At 44.1% G+C, this 21,415-nt stretch overlaps 1 protein-coding gene across 1 annotated transcript in view; it reads left to right on the forward strand.

The window, feature by feature from the left end:
- The window catches only part of shc3 (SHC (Src homology 2 domain containing) transforming protein 3), a 303,591-nt gene that overhangs the window by 213,604 nt on the left and 68,572 nt on the right, over window positions 1-21,415 (forward strand). Inside the window, exon 6 of the mRNA XM_078214387.1 lies at window positions 6,702-6,753. Coding sequence (XP_078070513.1) covers window positions 6,702-6,753 — 52 coding nt within the window. The remainder of the gene's footprint in view (window positions 1-6,701; window positions 6,754-21,415) is intronic.

Here is a 21,415-nt window from a genome sequence, read left to right on the forward strand (position 1 = left end):
CCCATGAATAAGTCACGAAGCATTACTCAAACCATCCAAAGATCAAATAAATCTCAGTCCATTACCAAATTTGCCACTTGTTGTTGTAATCAAAAGATATACTACCTTCCACATTTGTTCCATTCGACAGAGTATAATTAGGATACAACCGCCATAGTTAGGATGAGAATCAGGGGATTTACAGGAAATGTTATCACACTGTGTAGTGAACTGAATAACATTATTTGTTTAATGACAATGTGAATTTTCCAAAAAACCAACTGTTTAAATACATATTCACACCAACATATCGATTAAAATAAAATAGTACAGTAACAGATCAGAGGAACAGGAGTAGGCTATTCGGCCCATCAGGTCCACTCTGCCCTTCAATCGAACCCGGGTTCGATTCCCGGCTTGGGTCACTTTCTGTGCAGAGTCTGCATGTTCTCCCTGTGACTGTGTGGGTTTCCTCTGGGTGATCCAGTTTCCTCTCTCAGTCTGAAAGATGTGCTGGATAGGTGCATTGGCCATGCTAAATTGTCCCTCGGTGTACCCGAACAGGCGCCAGAGTGTGGCGACTACGGGATTTTCACAGTAACTTCATTGCAGTGTTAATGTAAGCCTACATGTGACAATAAATAAATAAACTTTAAATTAGATCATAGCTGATTATCCACCTCAATGCCTCTTTCCTGCATTATCCCCATACCCCTTGATGTCAATAGTATCCAGAGATCTGTCAGTTTCTGTCTTGAACGTGCTCAATGAGTAAGTTTCCATAGTCCTCTAGGATAGTGAAATCCAAAGATTCACCACCCTCTGAATGACTGGTAGTTGGAAGCATGAGTCTGAGTCATTGCGAACAGAAATTGAATGTATACATGACAAGGCATCTTAGCACCAAAGGGAATATAAACGCAATGAGGAGGTATACATGAATTTAGATACGTTTTCAATAATTGAAGTGAAGGGGTAGAATTGTGAAAAACAAAACTATGTAGTACTGGACATTGTATAATTTTAAAAAAAGATAAATTGGATAATACAGATGATTCTGATGATAAAATGATATTGATATTATTCAAACACTCTCTGCCTTTTACCCCAAAATATTTTTTACATTCCTTCATCCTGGTCTGACAAAGACAGAAAGCAAATACGTTATTTACACTCGTTAGACTTATCCATCCCATGATTTTGTTCTTTGTGGCTCAATTGTTCTGTGTCCATAGATTTGACATGCTACTTACTAGCGTAGCACAGATACAATCCTCAAACTGTTGGGACAAAGAGAACAAAATTAATCTCTGCAGTTTTAGGGGAAATTTAATTTGAGCCAATTATCATAGAACGTTAATGCAAAAGCAAAAGACTGTGAATGCTGGAAATCTGAAGTGAGAACAAAAAAACGCTGGACATACTGAGCAGGTCAGACAGTATGTGTGGAGAACAACTTTTATCCTTTTACCTCCTTCCATCCCATCGTCCAAATCCTCAAACCTTTCCAGGTTAAAAAGCAATGCACTTATATTTTTTCAGCTAAATATACCATATTCACTGTTCACAATGTAGTCTCCCCTACACAAAGAACAAAGAACAGTACAGCACAGGAAACAGGCCCTTCGGCCCTCCAAGCCTGTCCAACAAACGAATGGTCCAACTAGACCATTCGTTTGTATCCCTCCATTCCCAGACTGCTCATGTGACTATCCAGGTAAGTCTGGGGAGACTAAACACAGATTGGCGATTGCTTGGTGGAATATCTCCACTCAGGCCACAAGCATGAGCCTGAGCTTCAGGGTCACCTGTCATTTTACCTCTCTACCCTCAGCTTTTGATCAGGTACTTTGCAGCCTTCTAGATTTGACATTTGAGGTTGACAATTTCAGATCATAATTACTGTCCTGATTTTGGTTTACTTGCCCCATCCCCTTTTGCCTTGCACCATCATCCCTTTTGTTATTTAATTTCTCCTGCCCATCACAGACTTTCCCTTTTGTTCTTTGCTTCTCTCAACACGTACTCTGCTGCCTCAGTGCTTGTTAAAAACCTCTTACATCAGTAACCTTTTTCCAGTTCTGGTGAAAGCTCATTGGCCTGAAACGTTGGGCCTTACTTTTATCTTTGGGCCGAAGTCTCACTGAGAGGAGGTGGGCCTATTAACCTTGCCACTTGTGCACCGACACTGCTCTATCTCTCTATCTCCACTCTGTTATTGTTGGCTCATCCAGGGAGATGTCGGTTGTCTTTTTCTTAGCAAGCGGCCAGGCTGGAGGGAAGGGATTGGAAAGGATTGGAAAATTCGCCGGTGGACAAATTGTAGCCCATTGTCAAAGACAACAATATCTGGAATGTCTTAAGTGGAAAATATCCCATTCAGAGAGGCTATAACAGCTTCAGAGCTGAGCTCATGTAGCTTTTGCATCTCTATCCAGTGGGAATAACGATGATAAATACTTTCCTTTTGAATTGAAATAGACCTACACAAAAGTGTTCCCATGGTCTGGATGGAAAAGAGGAGGCAGAAGCGGTTCTTTCTGCTCCTGTCTATGAATGGCACAAGTTGTGCAGTTGGAGACCATGTCTTCAAGGCAGTGTGAGATACCTTGTAATACCAAGATGTCCTTGGTGAAGCTTCTGGAGGACCTCCAGGTGGAGAATTTGTGGAACCATTTGCCGCTCATTAGATGGAAAGATCATCAATAATGATGATGTGGCGATGTTGTTTAAAGCAGTGCCTCAGGACAAGGTTAATAGGAACATACCCTAGCCATCCATCAAGGCAGCATGTGCAAATCTGCACACATTCCTCAACTCACATTTCAGCCTCTCGAAATGATTGCCCTGTCTGTGCTGTTGCTGGCAAATATTGAGCGGTTAAGGGCATGAAGCCTGACAACATTTTTAATTTGTTCTTGTTTATGGATTTCTTCAACTTAAAGATTAGGAGCAATACAGGCTTTTCTGCTTAACAAGGAGCACTCCTGCTTCTGAATAACATACAGGCCGCAGTCTAATGGCCCGGTTAACCACAGGCCCAAATCCATAATGGCCGCTAATCTCACAAGTGGCCCTAAACAGAATGAGATCTCCACCCCCGGCCCCCCCCTCCCCACCACCACCCCACCAGTCAGTGATGTGATTAGGTTCATGCCATGCCAGGGTAGCAGTGCCAGGTTGGTACTGCCAGGGGGCAGTCCCAAGGGTGGACCCTCTCCGGAGTCCAATTGAGGTGGTGGGGGTGGTACCTGCATTGGAGTTGAGGGCAGCATTCCAATTCTAGTGAACGGACGGGCTGGCACCGATGCTTGTGGTATGGGGCATGTTGGGACAGAGTCTGTATTGCGGAGAGGAGCCACCCAGATGCTTGTGAGGTAACCCCAATCGTTGTGTTGCAGTTGGGGGGGGGAGGGGGGTGGGTTCCCAATGTCCGTGGGGCTGGGGGAGGTGGGGGGGGAGGGGGGGAGGTTGGGGGGGGGGGGGCAGGCTTTAATTTAACTATGAGATCGGGGCACCCTTTCCAATCTCAGAATCCCAGCTTTGCTGACGTCTTTCGGCCCTGTTCCTCCAGCGGGCTGCGTGAGCCTCGCCAGAGAGCTGTGAAGTCAGGTGAGAAAAAGCAGCTGTGAAGTTTTTCTCACCTGACCCAGCACTATGTGCAATTTTGGGATTCTTGCACTCATTGGGCAGGACTTTCTGGCCGTGCTTGACCCAAGAATGAAAAATCCCACCCGAGGTCAAGGGACTTTTACAAGGTCTGCCCTGCCCGCTCCGATTCCCGTGGCAGGCGGAACGGGAAAATTCCACCCATCGTGTCTCATTTCTGTGCCTTAACGTTGCATCAAACTGACCTTTGACTTTTAACTTGTTTACTCCTGGACCTGAAGTTTGATTGATGAAGATTGCAGAGTAACTTTTTGCAGCTACTTAATCCCATCAGAAAGAACTGAGGCTCCAGTTCCTGCATTCCATTGAAATTCTGTATAACGTCACTGACTTTAGTGTTAGCGGCCTGGTATTGACTTTTGTTCTCTTTGACTTCACTGAGTCTGCTTCCTGTACTCCTTGTATAAAGTTCCCTTTGACTTGTTGCTTTGCAAACAGAAGCTTTTTTGAATGTCACATTATTTTAAAATGATCGACTTTGCTTCATCCATGACATTTTGCATTTTGGCCGGGACCTTCACCTCACCTATGGACAGGGTGGGGACATTGTTAAATAGCAGTCGGTGCCCTTTCAGTCCACTTCCCTGGCTGCTGCTGCAATGCTTTTTCAGATTTGCACCCGATAAATTGGATGGTGTTTTCCATGGCAATTCTTTGGCTTGCCAAGCCACCTGTAAATTACACTCAGCATCAATCTTCTCTAGCTTGTGGATAATCTGACAGGGTTTCTTATTAAATCAACTTTTAACATTCAACCAAACAATAGAGTTCAATTGGAAATGAATTGACTCCTTCACCTGGTCTTCACCTTTGATGGTTACCTGGATGCTTGGTACCAGGAGGCAGTCACACCACTTATGACAGGGTCTTCTGATTTGGCCAGTGATCAGGGACAGGATGGTATGACTGTGAGTGAGACACATAATAGGAACTAGAGGACAGGACTGCAGGAGTGTCAGTCTCTGCATTCGTCCAAGAGGTTTCAGGTTCTCTCAGCTTATTTGGATGAGACTGGGGGCTGCAGGCTGGATGAGCAAATTGACCATAGCACTAAGATACAGGAAGCCATTCAACAGGGGGGAGAAGAAAGGAATGTAGTGGCAGTAGGGGACAATATAGTGAGGGGGATTGACACCGGTCTCTGCAGCAGAGAGTAAGAGTCCAGATGGCTGTGTTGCCTGCCCATTGTCTGGGTTTGGAATATTAGCTCAGGACTGGAGAGGAACTTTCAGTTGAGGGGAGAATCCAGTTGTTGAGATCCATATAGGTACCAACTGAATAGGTAGAACTCGGAAAGAGGTTCAGAGTATGAGGATTTAGGCAAAATTAAAAAACAGTACCTCAAAGTACAAAAATAATCTCTGGATTATTACCTGAGCCATGTGAAAATTGGCATAGGGTACATAAAATTAGAGAGATGAATAGGTTACTTAAAGACTGTTGTGGTAGAGGTGGGGTATGGTTTGTGGGGCACTGGTACCAGTATTGGGGAAAATTTGGAGCTGTACTGTTAGAACGGTTTACATCTGAACCTTGCTAGGATCAATATTCTTGTCATTCAGTGTTATAATCAGGAAAGTAGAGGGTTTTAAATTAAACAAATTGGGGTGCGGGTTGGCGGTGAGGTGAAAGATCAAGCTTGGGTAGATGTAGCAAATTAAAGGCTAGATTCAAGGCAGCAGACCAAATCATCCGTTAACCTTCTAAATTCCAGGGAATACAATGTCAGTTTGTTTAATCTCTCCTCATAGCTTAATTCTTGGAGTCCAGCTATTTCTCATTGCTCCCAAAGAACAAAGAACAGTACAGTACAGCACAGGAAACAGGCCCTTCGGCCCTCCAAGCCTGTGCCGCTCCTTGGTCCAACTAGACCAATCGTTTGTATCCCTCCATTCCCAGGCTGCTCATGTGACTATCCAGGTAAGTCTTAAACGATGTCAGCGTGCCTGCTCCCACCACCCTCTGTGTAAAAAACGTCCCTCTGATGTCTGAGTTATACTTCGCCCCTCTCAGCTTGAGCCCGTGACCCCTCGTGATCGTCACCTCCGACCTGGGAAAAAGCTTCCCACTGTTCACCCTATCTATACCCTTCATAATCTTGTATACCTCTATTAGATCTCCCCTCATTCTCCGTCTTTCCAAGGAGAACAACCCCAGTCTACCCAATCTCTCCTCATAGCTAAGACCCTCCATACCAGGCAACATCCTGGTAAACCTTCTCTGCACTCTCTCCAATGCCTCCACGTCCTTCTGGTAGTGCGGCGACCAGAACTGGACGCAGTACTCCAAATGTGGCCTAACCAGCGTTCTATACAGCTGCATCATCAGACTCCAGCTTTTATACTCTATACCCCGTCCTATAAAGGCAAGCATACCATATGCCTTCTTCACCACCTTCTCCACCTGTGTTGCCACCTTCAAGGATTTGTGGACTTGCACAACTAGGTCCCTCTGTGTTTCTATACTCCTGATGACTCTGCCATTTATTGTATAACTCCTCCCTACATTATTCTAGTCAATTTATATTTCCCTGTATTTATTATATTTTACCTCTCTTGATTAGATCCTCTTGCACCATCCATTATTACCTGATTCCTGGAACAGGCAACCTTTCTATGTCAATGCCACTTGGTTCCTGGAGATTCCTGTAAGAAGCTTAGGTTGACACAGACTCCAGTTTCCCCTCCTTCCTTGTTACAAAATTTTCAATCAGGCAGTTTATGTAAATGAGAAGACTGGCTAATCCACAATATTAATTTCACATCCAGATGGCAAGCTGAAAATCTGCTTGATGTTGCAGCTTATGGCCCAGTATATCAACGTTCATATTGAAACTAAACATTTAGATGAAGAATTTCACTGATTTTTTTTTTTACTTTGACCTTCATGAAAACTTTACACAAATTGAGTGCAAGAGAAAATAATGAGAACAAACATATGTTTAATGTTTTGTATTTTTGTTCTCTTATAGAAATGCTTCTCGGTAGAGAATGAAATGAAGTACGTTGAATCTTCCATCATATTGAACTATTTCTCTGCTTTATACATAACAGGACACCACAGACTATGTTGCATATGTGGCAAAGGACCCAGTGAATCGGCGAGGTAGTGAATGTTTTTATATGTTTTTAGATTGTCTGTTCACTCATTAAATTTATACTTTTATAGAATTAAACTAAACTGAATATGAGGAAAGATTTCCTCAGTATAATACTTACACCAAATTTGTAAGAACATTTATGAGAGCGGATTTCAAATCCCTACAGGGCTTCAGCACTCTTTACCTTTGTAACCTCCTCCAGCCTCACAACACTCCAAGATCTATGGATCCTCTAATGCCAGTCTCCTGTGCATCCCCATTTTCTCCACCATTGGTAGTTGTGCCTTCAGCTGCATAGGTCCTAAGTTATGGAATTCCCTCCCTATACTTGTCCACCTCTTTATTCCACTTTCCTCCTCCAAGGTTTAGGGTCTTGAGATATAAAACCCTTCTAATTTAAACAAACTTCAAGATCTGATTTTTAAAATTTCTAACACTAGGTTAGTTGTGCTTGACATACAAGGTACAAAAAAACTAGTATTTATGAATCAAGTAGAATTTATTAAGCAAGATTTTGCATATACTTAACAACAAGCATTGAAGGTAACGTAGAAGTTTCTCATCTCTCAAGGTCCAAAGAAGTCCTGGTGTTGTCAGCACAGAATGATGTCCCTCTTTTTTTGTCTTTGAAGTGATGTTGAACTGTGTCCAGAAGCGTCATATACCCCAGAAGCTGTGGTAATGCTGTGCCAACAAGAATTACAATTTCTCAACTTTTATCTCCAGCACCCCCCATTCCTCCTCCTTTTTTATGGAGGTAGTCCAAATTCACTCATCCTATTGACACAATTCATCTCATGTCATCCCACCTTTGCAGAAACCCCTGCTGTACAGGTCATAAACATCAGAAGTTTACATTCCATCGCAAACAAATGCACATCTTCCAGCTACAGACAAGCCATAAACAGTCACATTCTCTTGTCAGTACATCTTAACCCAAACTCACACTAAAGCTACTAAAATCAACAGTTAAGACCATTGCTTATCATAATATCAGCGAATAAAAGTTTCCCCTCTCTGGTATTGATTCATCAAAGCATACATGGTTTGTTTAAACAGTGTCATCCTAAGTTCAGGCTGCTTTAGCCATTCCTTCAAACTAACTTAAAAACAAACACCTAGTCATATTTTGGCCATTAAAACAGCTTCAGCTCAACTCAAATGAGTTCCGTCATAAAACAGTAAAACAAGTTTATTTCTTCACAAACGTCTGCTTTTCCTGTTTCCCAACCACCTTGACTGTTAATTGCCCAACAACTGAACCACTTAATTTTAAACTGTGTTTACAGAATAAAATCCCATAGACATTACAGATTATAACAATTCGTAGAATTCTCAAAATCTTACACTTCTTTAATCCCACCTTTTTCTGTCATCTGACCTAATGTCCCCTTTGTATACATTGTTTTACAATGGTCCTGTGAAACGTCTTGGGACAGTTCATTATATTAAAGGTACTATATAACTTTCAGTTAATCATACTGATGGCATTCTATTCCAGAAACACATTCGCATCCCTGAAAATTGAATTGCACTGTAACTTGCATCAAAAAATTCATATAAAGACTAAGTAATCAGGTTAAAAATGTGCAAACATATTACAATCATGTAGTAATAAAAATAGACAAAAAAATTCAACAGGGAAGTGTTGAATGGGATATTAATTGGAGAGTGAATTTGGAGTAAAATTATATTAAAATTACAATTCATTGAAGACCCAAAAACATTTAAGAACATAAGAACATAAAAACTAGGAGCAGGAGCAGGCAATTCAGCCCCTCGAGTCTGCTCCGCCATTCAATACAATCATGGCTGATCTCATCTTGGCTTCATCTCCACTTTCCTGCCCGTTCTCAATAGCCCTTCAATTCATTACTAATTAAAAATCTGTCTGTCTCTTCCTTAAATGACTCAAATGTCCCAGCATCCACCGCACTCTGGGGTAGTGAATTCCACAAATTCCCGACCCTTTGAGAGAAGTAGTTTCTCCTCATCTCTGTTTTAAATCTGCTACCTCTTATCCTAAAATGAACCTCTTGCTCTAGATTGTCCCACAAGGGAAAGCATCCACTCTGTTTACTTTGTCAATAACTTCTTTCATCTTACATACCTCAATTAGAACTCTCCTCATTCTTCTAAATTCTGGAGAGTATAGGGCTAACCTGCTCAATCTCTCTTCATAAGACAAACCCCTCATCTCTGGAATCAATCCAGTGAACCTCCTCTGAACTGCCTCTAATGCCAGTACATCCTTCCTCAACTAAAGGGACCAAAACTGTACAAAGTACTCCAGGTGCAATCTCACCCATGCCTTGGTTGCGGCAACACTTCCTCACTTTTATACTCTATTCCTTTCACTATAAATGCCAAAATTCCATTTGTTTTCTGAATTACTTGCTGTACCTGCATACCAGTTTTCTGCAACTCATGCTCGAGGGCACCCAGATCCCTCTGCACTGAAGCACCCTGAAGTCTCTCTCCATTTAGTCAATAAGTTGCCTTTCCATTTTTCCGATCAAAATGGATAACCTCACACTTATCCACGTCAAACTCCATCTGTCACATTTTGGTCCACTCACCTAACCTATCTATACTGATTTATTAATTTCTTATTTTCTCATTGCAACGTATTACCCCACCTATTTTAGTGTCATCCGCAAATTTGGCTATAGTATCTTCTTTCCCTTTATCCAAGTCATTAATATAGATTGTAAATAGTTAGGGCACAAAGACCGAACCCTGTGGCACCCCCCTAGTTATATCTTGCCAACCAGAAACAGACCCATTTATTCCAAATCTCTGCCTTCTGTCAATTAGCCAGTCTGCTATCCAAGCTAATAAATTACACCTAACCCTCTGTGATCTTATTTTGTGTATTAACCTTCTCTGCAGCACCTTATCAAACACCTTCCTGAAGTCCAGATATACTATGTCTACAGGATCCCCATTATCCATTTGACTTGTTACATCTTTGAAGAACTCCAGAAAATTAGTCAAACACGATTTACCCTTCATAAAACCATGCTGACTCAGATGAATTGCATTTTGACTTTCCAAATGTTCTGTTATCACTTCCTTGAAAATGGATTCTAACAATTTCCCAATAACAGATGTTAAACTAACTGGTCTATAGTTTCCTACTTTCTATCTCCCTCCCTTTTTGAAGAACGGTGTTACATTAGCATTTTCCAATCCACTGGAACCGTAGCTACATCCAGAGAATTTTGGAATATTATAGCCAATGGAGCCACTTTCTCTGCTGTCACTTCCTTTAATCCCCTAGGATGTAGGCCATCAAGCCCTGGAGACTTGTCTGCCTTTAATCCCAATAGTTTGTTGAGTACTAGTTCCCTATTGATGATGATTGTTCTAAGTTCCTCCCTTTCTGTTTCCTCTGCATTACCTGTTACTATTGGGGTGATGCTGTTGTCCTCCACTGTGAAACTGAAGCAAAATATTCATTTAGCGTCTCCATTACTTCTCTATTCCCCACTGTTAATTCTCTGGTCTCATCCTCCAAAGGATCAACATTCACTTTAGTTACTCTCTTTTCTTCTATATACTAAGAGAAGCTTTTTTGTTAGCCTTTTTTATCGGAACAGAATTTAAGGAATAGAATTACATCAACGATAATTTTCCATCCTGAATCTTACAGGGCTGAATTTAGTTTTGTCCTGTAATTCAGTAGATTTCATAAGTGATTTTCTGAACTTAGTACAAATATTAACTTGTTGTTGTGTTGGTCATTTAAAGATTTTGCTATACATGGCATACAGAGAAACTCTCTTCCATGAATGTGAACACAAATACACAAATATGTCTCTACCAAGTTACACTTAAAAATAACACATGGAAGTCTGTTGATTAGGGGCTAATTTTAAGGAAAGTTAACCCACTAAAATAATACATCTGTATAAAAAATAGTGGACAGTGGAGTCATAGACGTGTTTATTAAAAGTTGGTGCTAATATTTTCAACAGTAATTTGTAGACTTTGTTGCATTACAATGTATAGCAAAGCATAAAGGCGCTGTGCTTGCAATGTACGTGTACTATATACTGAGATTAATCACTGTAATACAGCCATTACTTAAGTTAACATCTACAGTCCATTGATGTTTCCTAGGATAGTAACAAAGTTATAACATATTTCCATCCTGAGCTTTCCCCCTGACATTTTATTTGCATTGGTATTATACCCATGAAATTTGATCTATGGACACTAACCAATTTACTAAAGGCTCCGGTATAGTGGACTAGTGGTAGTACCTGCACGTTTTAGCTGGACGTGCATCGCCCACCATATTGGTGAAGGTGGGCACACTGGTGTCATAGAAATCATAGAAACTCTACAGCGCAGAAAGAGGCCATTTGGCCCATCGAGTCTGCACCGACCAAAATCCCACCCAGGCCCTATCCCCATATCCCTACACATTTACCCGCTAATCTCTCTAACCTACACATCTCAGGACACTAAGGGACAATTTTAGCATGGCCAATCAACCTAACCCGCACATCCTTGGACTGTGGGAGGAAACCGGAGCACCCAGAGGAAACCAACGCAGACACGAGGAGAATGTGCAAACTCCACACAGACAGTGACCCAAGCCAGGAATCGAACCCAGGTCCCTGGAGCTGTGAAGCAGCAGTGCTAACCACTGTGCTACCGTGCCACCATAGCTCACAAATGGCCACGTTCAATTTTCAAGGTTGTGCCCCCTTTCCCTGGATTCCCCCACCCGAGTAGCTTCTCTGCATCTTTACTGCTGAATTTTTCTTTCAATTCAAATTCCTCAAATAGATTATCCCTCAACCTTCTAAACTCAAGGGAGTACAACTCATGCTTATGCATCCTGTTCTCATAATTCAATTATTTTATACTTGGCACCTATCATTCTGGTGAATCTGTCCTATATTTCCTCCAAGGCCAATATATCCTTTGCGAAATTCAGTACCCAGAACTGAACTCAACTGGAATCTGACCAAGGATCTGTACAAATGAAGCATAACCTCCTTTGTATATTAACCCTCATGAGGTAAAGGCTAACATTGCATTAGTCTTTTTGATTAATGTCTTGTACCTGGCACACTAGCTTTTTATCTGGAATCACGAATCCCTTTGCTCCTCCACATTTCGATGTTAAAAAATATTCCAATTTGTCTTTCTTGGATTCATTATTACATTCTGATTATTAGATTACATTCCCTTTATCCCTACTCTCTGTCTGCTACCTCCCAACTAATTATTAACTCAAGTCCTAAGGTTACCGACAATTTCATGTTTTGTTTTATTTGCTAATCATTTTTATGCAGCACCATATCAAATTCTTTCTGGAAATTCTTAAAGGCAACATTCATAGATACTCTTCTTGTTAATAACCTCATCCAAAGATCTAACTTATTTATTCAGATATGATCTCTTTATAAAGCCACGCTGATTTGTCAATCAGATCATATTTTTAAATGCTTCGTCACTATCCTTAATGATAGATTCCAGTAACTTACCCACAACCAAGGTTGAATTGACATTGTAGTGTCTGGGTTACTGTCTCTCTCTCCTGTCTTAAATAATGGAGTGATGTTGCAGTTTCCTAACATGAAGGTGCCATTTTTGAATGTATACAGCTTTGGAAAATAATGACAAATACATCTGCAATTTTTCCATCTGTTGCTTCTAATACTCTCGGCTGGAAACCATCAGGACAAGGAGATTTGTCAATCTTAAATCCAATAGGTTTTTTTCCCCCCATTTTCCCTGCTATTCAATCCAGTAAGTTCTTCCCTTTAATTATTGTTAGGTTCCCTTATACTAGCAATATATTGTCTTCTTCCTCCATTGTGAAACGGATATAAAGTATTCATTTAACAAATCTGTCATTTCCTTATGATCCATGATAGTCTCCCTGGCATCGTATTCACCTTATCATTTTCTGGCTAGATGTTGATTGTGTAAAATGGGTGAAAGCAAATTGGCCTACATTGAATACTTGGCCATAAGTCGGACGCTCATTTTACATTTTTCCTGATTTTATTTTCAGAGATTTCATTGGAAATTATAATTGGGAGAGATGCAAAATGGACTGCCAACTCACTACCCGTTTTACATGATTTTACAAAGTTCAATTCCCTCTTTCTCTATATTTACAAAAACTGAAAGCTCCTCGATTCAAGATTCAAACCCTGATCGATGTTCAATTAGCTCACCTCAGCCAGTATGTACACAAAAGGGGAGGTGGTGATTCAGAAAGCCAGGGTCGCGCTCTGGGGACTCGGGTTCGAATCCCATCATGGCAGATGTGAAATTTGAATTCAATAACCCATCTGGATCACTAATGTCCTTTACGGGAGGAAATCTGCTGTCCTCGCCTGGTCTGGCTTACATGTGTCTCCAGAGCCACAGCAATGTGGTTGACTTTAAAATGCCTTCTAAAGCCACTCAGATGAATCAACTGTAAAAAAATTCTAAAAGGAATGAAACCAAACAGACCACTCGGCATCGACCTAGGCACCGGAAATGACAATGGCACACCCAGCCTGCAAAGTTCTCCTTATTAACAGCTGTCTCACAAAGGAGTCAAACAACAGCCTGGCATAGTCATACACATGGAATCATACCTTACAGATGATGTCCCAGATGCCACCATTAAAATCCCTTAATATATCCTGTCCTATAGGCAGAGGTGGCAGCACAGTGGTGTACAGTCAGGAAGGAGTTGTCCTCAACATCAACTCTGAACCCCATGAAATCTCATGGCATCAGGTCAAACATGGGCAAGGAAACCTCCTGCTGATTACCACATACCATCTCTCCTCAGCTGATAAAACAGTATTCCTCCATGTTGAGCATCACTTGAATGAAGCATTAAGAGTGGCAAGGGTGCAGACTGTACCCTGGGTGGGGCATTTCAATGTTCATCACCAAAAGTAGCTCGGTAGTACCAATAGAGACTGAGCTAGCCAGGTCCTAAAGGACATAGCTGCTAGACTGGATCTGCAACAGGTGGTAAGAGAACCAACAAGAGGGAAAAATGTATTTGACTTCATTCTCACCAGTGTGCCCGTTGTAGATGTATCTGTCCATGACAGTATCAGGTGGGAATGACCACCACACTGTTTGTGGAGATGAAGTCCATTCTTCACATTGAGGATACCCTCCATCGTGTTGTGTGGCACTACCACAGTGCTAAATGGAATAGATTTTGAATGGACCTAGCAAACCAAGACTGGGCAACTATGAGATGCTGTGGGCCATCAGTAGCAGCAGAATTGTGCTCAACCACAATCTGTAACCTCATGGCCTGGCACATTCCTCACTCCACCATTATCACCAAGCCAGGAGATCAACCCTGGTTTAACAAAGAATGCAGGAAGGCATGCCAGGAGCAGCACAAGATATACCTAAAAATCCTGTCAACCTGGTTAAGCTGCAACATAGGAATACCTGCTTGCAAAACAGCATAAGAAGCAAGTGATAGACAGAGCGAAGCAATTGCACAACCAATGGATTGGATCTAAGTTCTGCAGTCCTGCCACATCCAGCCATGAATGGTGATGGACAATTAAATAACTCACTGGAGGAGGTGACTCCACAAATATCCACATCCCCAATGATGGGAGGGAGAGCTCAGCACATCAGTGCAAAAGATAAGGCTGAAATATTTGCAACAATCTTTAGCTAGAAGTGCTGAATGGATTATCCATCTTGACCTCCTCCAGTGGTCCCCAGCATCACAGATGCCGGTCTTCAGCCAATTCAATTCACAAACTGATACCAAAAAAGGGCTGAAGGCACTGGATACCGGAGAGGCTATGGGCCCTGACATTATTACTAAAGACTTGTGCTCCAGAACTACCCATGCCCCGAGCTAAGCTGTTCTAGTACAATAACAACACTGGCATCTACCCCACAATGCGGAAAATTGTCCAGGTATCTCCTATACACAAAGCAAGACAAATCCAACCCGGTCAATTGCCATCCCATAAGTCTACTTTTGATCATCAGTGAAGTGATGGAAGGTGTCAGCGACAGTGCTATCAATAGACATTTGATTAGCAATAAACTGTTCATTGATGCTCAGTTTGTGTTCTGCCAGGGCCACTCAGCTCCAGACCACATTACAGAGCTGGACTCCAGAGGTGACATGAGAGTGACTGTCCTTAGCATCAAGGGCCCGATTTTACCATCAAGTTGTGCCTGTTTTCGGGCACGGAAACTTGGTAAAGTCAGGTGTGAGGTAAGTAGTGTGATCCGCGCCTGCCTCTGCGCCAGTTCCCCCTTTGCCAAGGCCCGAAAATGGTCGCGATCGGGACCGCGCCCAAAACGGGAGCGACGGCCATTTAAATACATCTGCATGCATTTAAATTGACTTAATGGGCTGCACGCCCAACCTCACCAGCACTTCCCCCTTTACCACCGCGTTCGCTCATCTAGAATCGGCGCGAAACAAACATGCTCCACAAAAATCCGATTCGGGCGCTTCAGTTAGTGAAGAGGTAAGTGCCGAGCGTCCGACGGCTCTCTGCTTGAGATCGGTGGGGGTGTGGGAGGTAAGATGGGTCCGACAGTTCTCTGCTTGAGATGGGGATGAGGGGGTTCCGTTGCCACTCTGCCTGAGATCAGTGAGGGGGGAGGAGGGATCCACTGTCACTCTGCCTGAGATCGGTGGGAAGAAGGGAGAGGGGCCCGCAATCAGTCTGGGTGGCAGGGGGGTGGGAGGATAAGGGGGTCAGTAATGTTATGGGGGTTGGGCAATGTCTGTGGGGGCCAGGGGAGGCATTATCCGACCCGGGAGGGAAGTGGCAGGAAGTGGCGTTTTATCTTTTTTTTGCGCATGCGCATTTGGAGGCTCCAATCGCAGCTGCAGGATTTTGAGCACGTTAAGCCCCACCCACAGGCTTGTGCAGCGCGATTTGGAATCGCTGCTATTTTTTCAGGGAGAGTGCGTATGGGGGCGCCTGAGAATGGGTCTAAAAGTCAGATCTGAAACACTCCCAGATTCAAGTCCACCTAGCCCTTAGAATCAAAATGGTAAAATAGGGCCCAAGTGTGGCACCAAGGAGACCGAGAAAAACAGGAGTCAATGGAAATCAGGGGGAAACTCACCACTGGTTGGAGCCATACCTAACACAAAGATTATGGTTGTTGGAAGTCAATCATCTCAGTCCCAGGACATCGCTGCAGGAGTCTCTCAGGGTGTGTCCTAGGCCCAACAATCTTCAGTTGCTTCATCAATGACCTTCCTTTCATCATAAGGTCAGAAGTGGGGATGTTCACTGATGATTGCATAATGTTCAGTATCATTCACAACTCCTCAGATACTGAACCAATCCATGTCCAAATGCAACAAGAACTGGACAATATCCAGGCTTGGGCTGACAAGTGGCAACTAACATTTGCACCTCATGGTCTACAGCAATTCAAGAAGGCAACTCACCACCACCACCTTTTCAAAGGCAATTAGGGATGTGTGATAAATGCTGACCTAGCCAGTAATAACCACAGCCCATGAAATAATAAATAGAAATATTAGCCTCATGACCCTAGAGTAAGAATCGGAAAAATAAACCAGGATTTCTTCACGCAGATTGAATGTGCATGAATGAAACAAGGATGAGGGGGAACTATGATGCCTGGTGGGGCGGGGCGGGGGGGGGGGGCGAATCCCCCATCCCACTACTGTAAAAAATTAGCGCAGCGGACCAGTAGATTCCAGCAGACCCCAATACGCAGAATCCACGCTGGGCGTCCTGGCCCGCTAGTGTCTCCCAGCGCCGGATGTCCGGCAGTGTCACATCCGCTCCGGAAATCGGTGGGGAGGTGCATAAATTATGGTAATACTCATTACCATATATTTTAAATGTGATTAGCGGGCCTGGGACTAGCACCTCCCCCACCAGAGTGGTTCACTCCAGCAGGATTACTATAGCTCCCCACTTTCGGGGAGCTAGCAGCTCGATCCCACTGGAGTGGACGGGGGGCAGTCGGGGCCCCCTTGAATGTCAGGCAGCATTGGCACCTTGGCCATGCCAGTCTGTGCCCCTGGTACTGTCCAAGAGGCAAAGTGCCAATACCCAAGGGCACCTTGGCCCATCGGGGCCCCATATGGGCCCTGACATTATTCCGGCAATATTACTGAAGACTTGTGCCCCAGAACTAGCCATATCCCTAGCTAAGATGTTCTAATACAGCTACAGCACTGGCATCTATCCGACAATGTGGAAAATTGCCCTCCCAAGGGGGAGGGGCCTGGTGGGGCAATCAGTGGGGGTGGGGGGGTCTCACTGCCACTCTGCATAGGGATCGGTGGGAAAGGGAGGGAGGCCAGCGATTGGGGCTGGCCATTGAGTGGGGGGGTGTCAGTCTGTTGGGGTGGTCTGGACTGTAGGGGGGTGGGGTCGGGACTGCCGGTGAGGGAGGGGGAATTGGGGTTGGGGTGGGTGAAATTGGGGCTGGGGAGGTGGTGTGGGTGTGGAGCTGAGCCGGACATGCAAGGGGGGGGGGCCAGTGATTGGGCTGTGGTCGAGGTGGAGAGCCAGCGTGCGGGGGTTGCGGGGCTGGCCAGCGATCGAGCTGGCCAGCAATCAGGAGGCCGGCAGTGCGGGGCCACTGTGCATGCGTCGATCTTGGCGCTGACAGATCAGCACATGCGCAGTGGCCCGCTCAGCGCTGTGCTTCCGGCCTCCCGGGCGGGGATAGGCCCCTCCCACTGATTCAGCGTGAGTCACACTGAGGCACTCTATAGTGTGGGAGATTCAGTTCCCACCGAGAGAAACAGCGTGATTCATTCCAGTTTTCACGCGAATTCGACACTTAGAATTTCTTTGGGTGAATCCCGGCCTATGCATAAAGAATTATTACTGAGATGAGGCATTGACAGCGGTCAGAACATTTATTTATTTATCACCACTTTTTTTCTTGCTGGCATTGACTCTTTGCTGGAATACAATACCCACAAATTCCATTTTGTATTTATGAGGACCTTACTTCACAAAAATAAAATCAACATTATCTCCATTCAGTTGACAAGAAGCGAAACAGCTCATAACAATATGGCTATTTTCTTAGTATTTTGAAAAGTAGGCTAAAGATTGAATTAAGCCCATTTTTGGCTAGAGTGGTCATGATGCACAATTACCCCTCACTCTGTTGAGTTGAGGCAGCAGGTAGGCCTCCATCTGCCCAGCACAAAACACGCCGCTGCCTTCAACAGTGGGCCCAAGTACATGTGTGGCCGACACAGCATTCAGCTAGCCTGCACTTCTTAAAGGCAACCTGCACTTCTTAAAGGGGAGGTGCACTCAGGCTACAGCAGTTGGTAGAACAGTCTCAGAAAGTCTTTGAGTGAAGAAAGAAAACTACAGGCGGAGCAACAGGCCAGGGAGAGGGGTAACACGTTCTCTGATGCAACACTTAGTGCAGGAGGTCAAGAAGGTGAGGGAGGTAATGTTTCTACAGTTGGTATAGAGGCCTTCAGGGTATACCCTCTAAAAGGAATGGGAGCAGGTGGCCACAGAGGTCAATTCTTGGTGTCTGGTCCTGAGGACCTGGATGCAGTGCCGGTAAAAGTTCAATGAACTCGTTATGAATGGTCAAGGTCAGTGAATACAACCTTAAATAACATATTTTACCCAGTGCAACATGAAGCTGTTGCACTGCTCAAAGCACCACACCCCCATCACTCACCTATCAACGATCAGGACTCATGCCTAACATTCATGCTGCACATTATTCTCACATATCTACCAATGCTGCCAGCCTCACCACCCATGTCTCGTAGCTTCCAGAAACTTTCAGTATTCAGTTCCAGCAGGCACACCACCCAAACAGATTGCTGACATTGTTTCTTCTCTCTTGCACGATAAGGTCACACATAAACACAGGGTGATCCAGTGGGGTACAGGCTCACATGCATCTCCTGAGACCTTTGGAAGAGACAGTGCATTACATTATGGGGCTGGCATTGACAGCACATTGCATCCAGCATCTTCAAGAACATTCAGGATGATGGTCTGCTCCTGCCTTCTGTTCCTTCTCAAATCCCACTTCACCCCCATCCTGCTATTTTGCACGAAGTGCAAGCTACAGATAGTGTGACCATGGACCTCCTGCTTTGCACTGCACTCCTCTTTGCTCACCCCAACTCTTCACCCCTGCATTAATGCTTTCTGATACCTCAGAACTGCCAGCTGGACAGCTAATGCAGTCGCACCATGAAGGATGTGAACAAGAGCGGCCATCTGATGGAAAAGCATTGTTTTCTGATCTGATACTTGTAGCCATCAGCTCAGATATAAGCACCATGAGCTTCAGAGGTTAGTACAGAGTTGGAATCACCGAATATGAGTCACCGAACATGAGTGGGCTATAGCCAGGCCAGGGAAAAGGATAGTGTATTTGTGAGCTCCATGGAGGGTGAATCACAGACAAGTTCTGCTGCAGATGACTCAGATGAGGCCATTGATGGGGCAGAATTCACAAGAAATGAAAGCAGGTAAACATGCACAACAAAATGCTTGGTGTCTTGTCAGGCTTGCCAGAAATCCTGTTGTCACTGTCAAGCAACATGGAGAAATATGACGCTAACTTGGCAAATGGCTTCATGTAGAGCTAGGAACCCATTCGTTCAAACATGGAAATGGTGGCCAACTCCATGACACATTTGTGGGCTTGATGGTCAATATCTCCGCTTCCATTACAGCACAGCACAGAAGCTCGCCAACAGGCTTAGAATGAGGTCTTGAGATTTCAGCTTGTTGCTATGCAAGTCCAGCTTGTTGCCTTGCAGGCTCAGACTGCTGCCATCATGGGCTGCAGATGCCAGGACTCAAATTACTCAACGTTCTCCCAGCAGTCTAGCAAACTGTGCTCCAACAGATTAGTAGGATTGCTGAGGCACTGGCCTGGGGGAGCAGCAGTGACTCTGTGGTGTATGAACCTGCTGTTCTCGCTCAGGATGACAGCATTCATGCTATTTGACTGGAAGGATCCTGGGGTGCAGAAACTGAGGGCCAAGCTAACTTTGATGTCCACTGGTAGTGCTGTCTTTGCCCTGCTGGATAGCTGCAGGTCCAGTAGGTGGCACTATTCAGTGGTCATCTGCTTGGTGAATTAAAGCTGCCTCAAACACTGCTGGCTGAGGTGGAGATCTGAGAAATGCTCTCTGAAGACCCTTGATGTGAAAGATCTCCTCCTGCGACCTCCTTCTCCTCCTCACTCTGTACATAACTTCTCCACTCTACTGTTCCTGTTCTACCTCCCTCTCATACTACAGTCCAAGAGGAACAGCAACCATAACCCTGAAGACTGAGAGCAAGTTTTCTGCTCAGAGGCTTTTGTAACCTGTACCATTCTTTACAAAGGTTCAATACTACCCCCATCTGACAGAAATAACTTCCAATAGCACAGTCCACAGAACTTTCACTAACTCTAAAGCTGCAAAAGAAAGTCAAAGGTACCTCATCTGGTCATTGGGAGTGGAACCTCAGCATTTTCAGCTCTGTAGAGCTAAAGTCAGTGCATTATGGAACTGTGTTTTGTATCCATAGGCCCTAACATTTCTCCTCACCTGTTTCTAGTGCTGAAAAGGCACAGCACTGATATATATATATATGCCTTTCCAGCCCCCAGAATGCTTTAATTTCATTGTCCAGCTCATTGGCATGGCCGTAAAACCCCAGTGCCGGGACAGTCCTTTGACAAGGCTTTCTGCTGGGAACTGTGGCTGGGTTTTAATGTCGGTTCAGCTGAAGGCCTCCAACAGCTGCAGAATCGGTCACCAGCTCAATGATATCTCATTGCTAATAAAGATCTACTGATAAGCTTCCTTTCGGTGCTTCATTTTCTTGCTGTTTGTTTCCTTTGGACTCTTCCAATCTGAGAGGGCCCCAGACTCAATGCCAATCAGCATCTTCTGAGTCCATGAACCAAACCTGATTTCAATTAGCAATGACTGTGAATTGGAAGATCTGTACCACTACTTCCTGCCTTATTTCCATGGAAACATCAGATTTGCCCATTCCAAACCTGATCTAGCCCTTTTGGAAAGCAATGTAAAGGGGCAGAGACAAGATTCCACCACTTCCCATCAACTGCCTGCTCAATTTGGGTGGGATGTCAGCCTGTCTCATTTAAATAAGGTTTCAGAGTTAAAATAGCTCCTTTCAGGAGCAGTTGGTGTGTTTGTAATTCACACTGCTAACCACATGCCCAAAGGGTCGGCAGATAAGTTTTTTTGAGGTTTGTGCATCTCTCCAGTGCCTTGACTTCACACCTGCATGTTTTGAACAATGTCGCTAGATGTGTTTGATAGCTTTCCAAAAAAAACTTCTCTATTTTGTTTGGTCAGAGACCAGGATTTCTCATGGGTTTGCAGAGATGTTTGATCTGCTCCGCAATCCTTTGAGGACATCCTTAAAGCATTTTTTGCTGCACTCTGGGAGTCAGCAGCCATGACAGAGTTCTGAGTACAGCATGTCCTGTCCGGCAGAGTTGGCTTTGAGTGATTAGCCCCTTGATGCTAGGCATGTTGGTTTTCGAGAAGATGTTTCTGTTGGACCACTTTCTTGCTACCAGATTTGGAGAAGCTTGCGGAGGCACCATTGTTGGTACTTCTCCAGAACTTTGAGTTGCTACTCTAGGTTGTCCAAGTCTCCAAAGCTTATAGAAAAA

This window comes from Mustelus asterias, chromosome 6, assembly GCF_964213995.1.
Source record: "Mustelus asterias chromosome 6, sMusAst1.hap1.1, whole genome shotgun sequence".
NCBI lineage: Eukaryota > Metazoa > Chordata > Chondrichthyes > Carcharhiniformes > Triakidae > Mustelus > Mustelus asterias.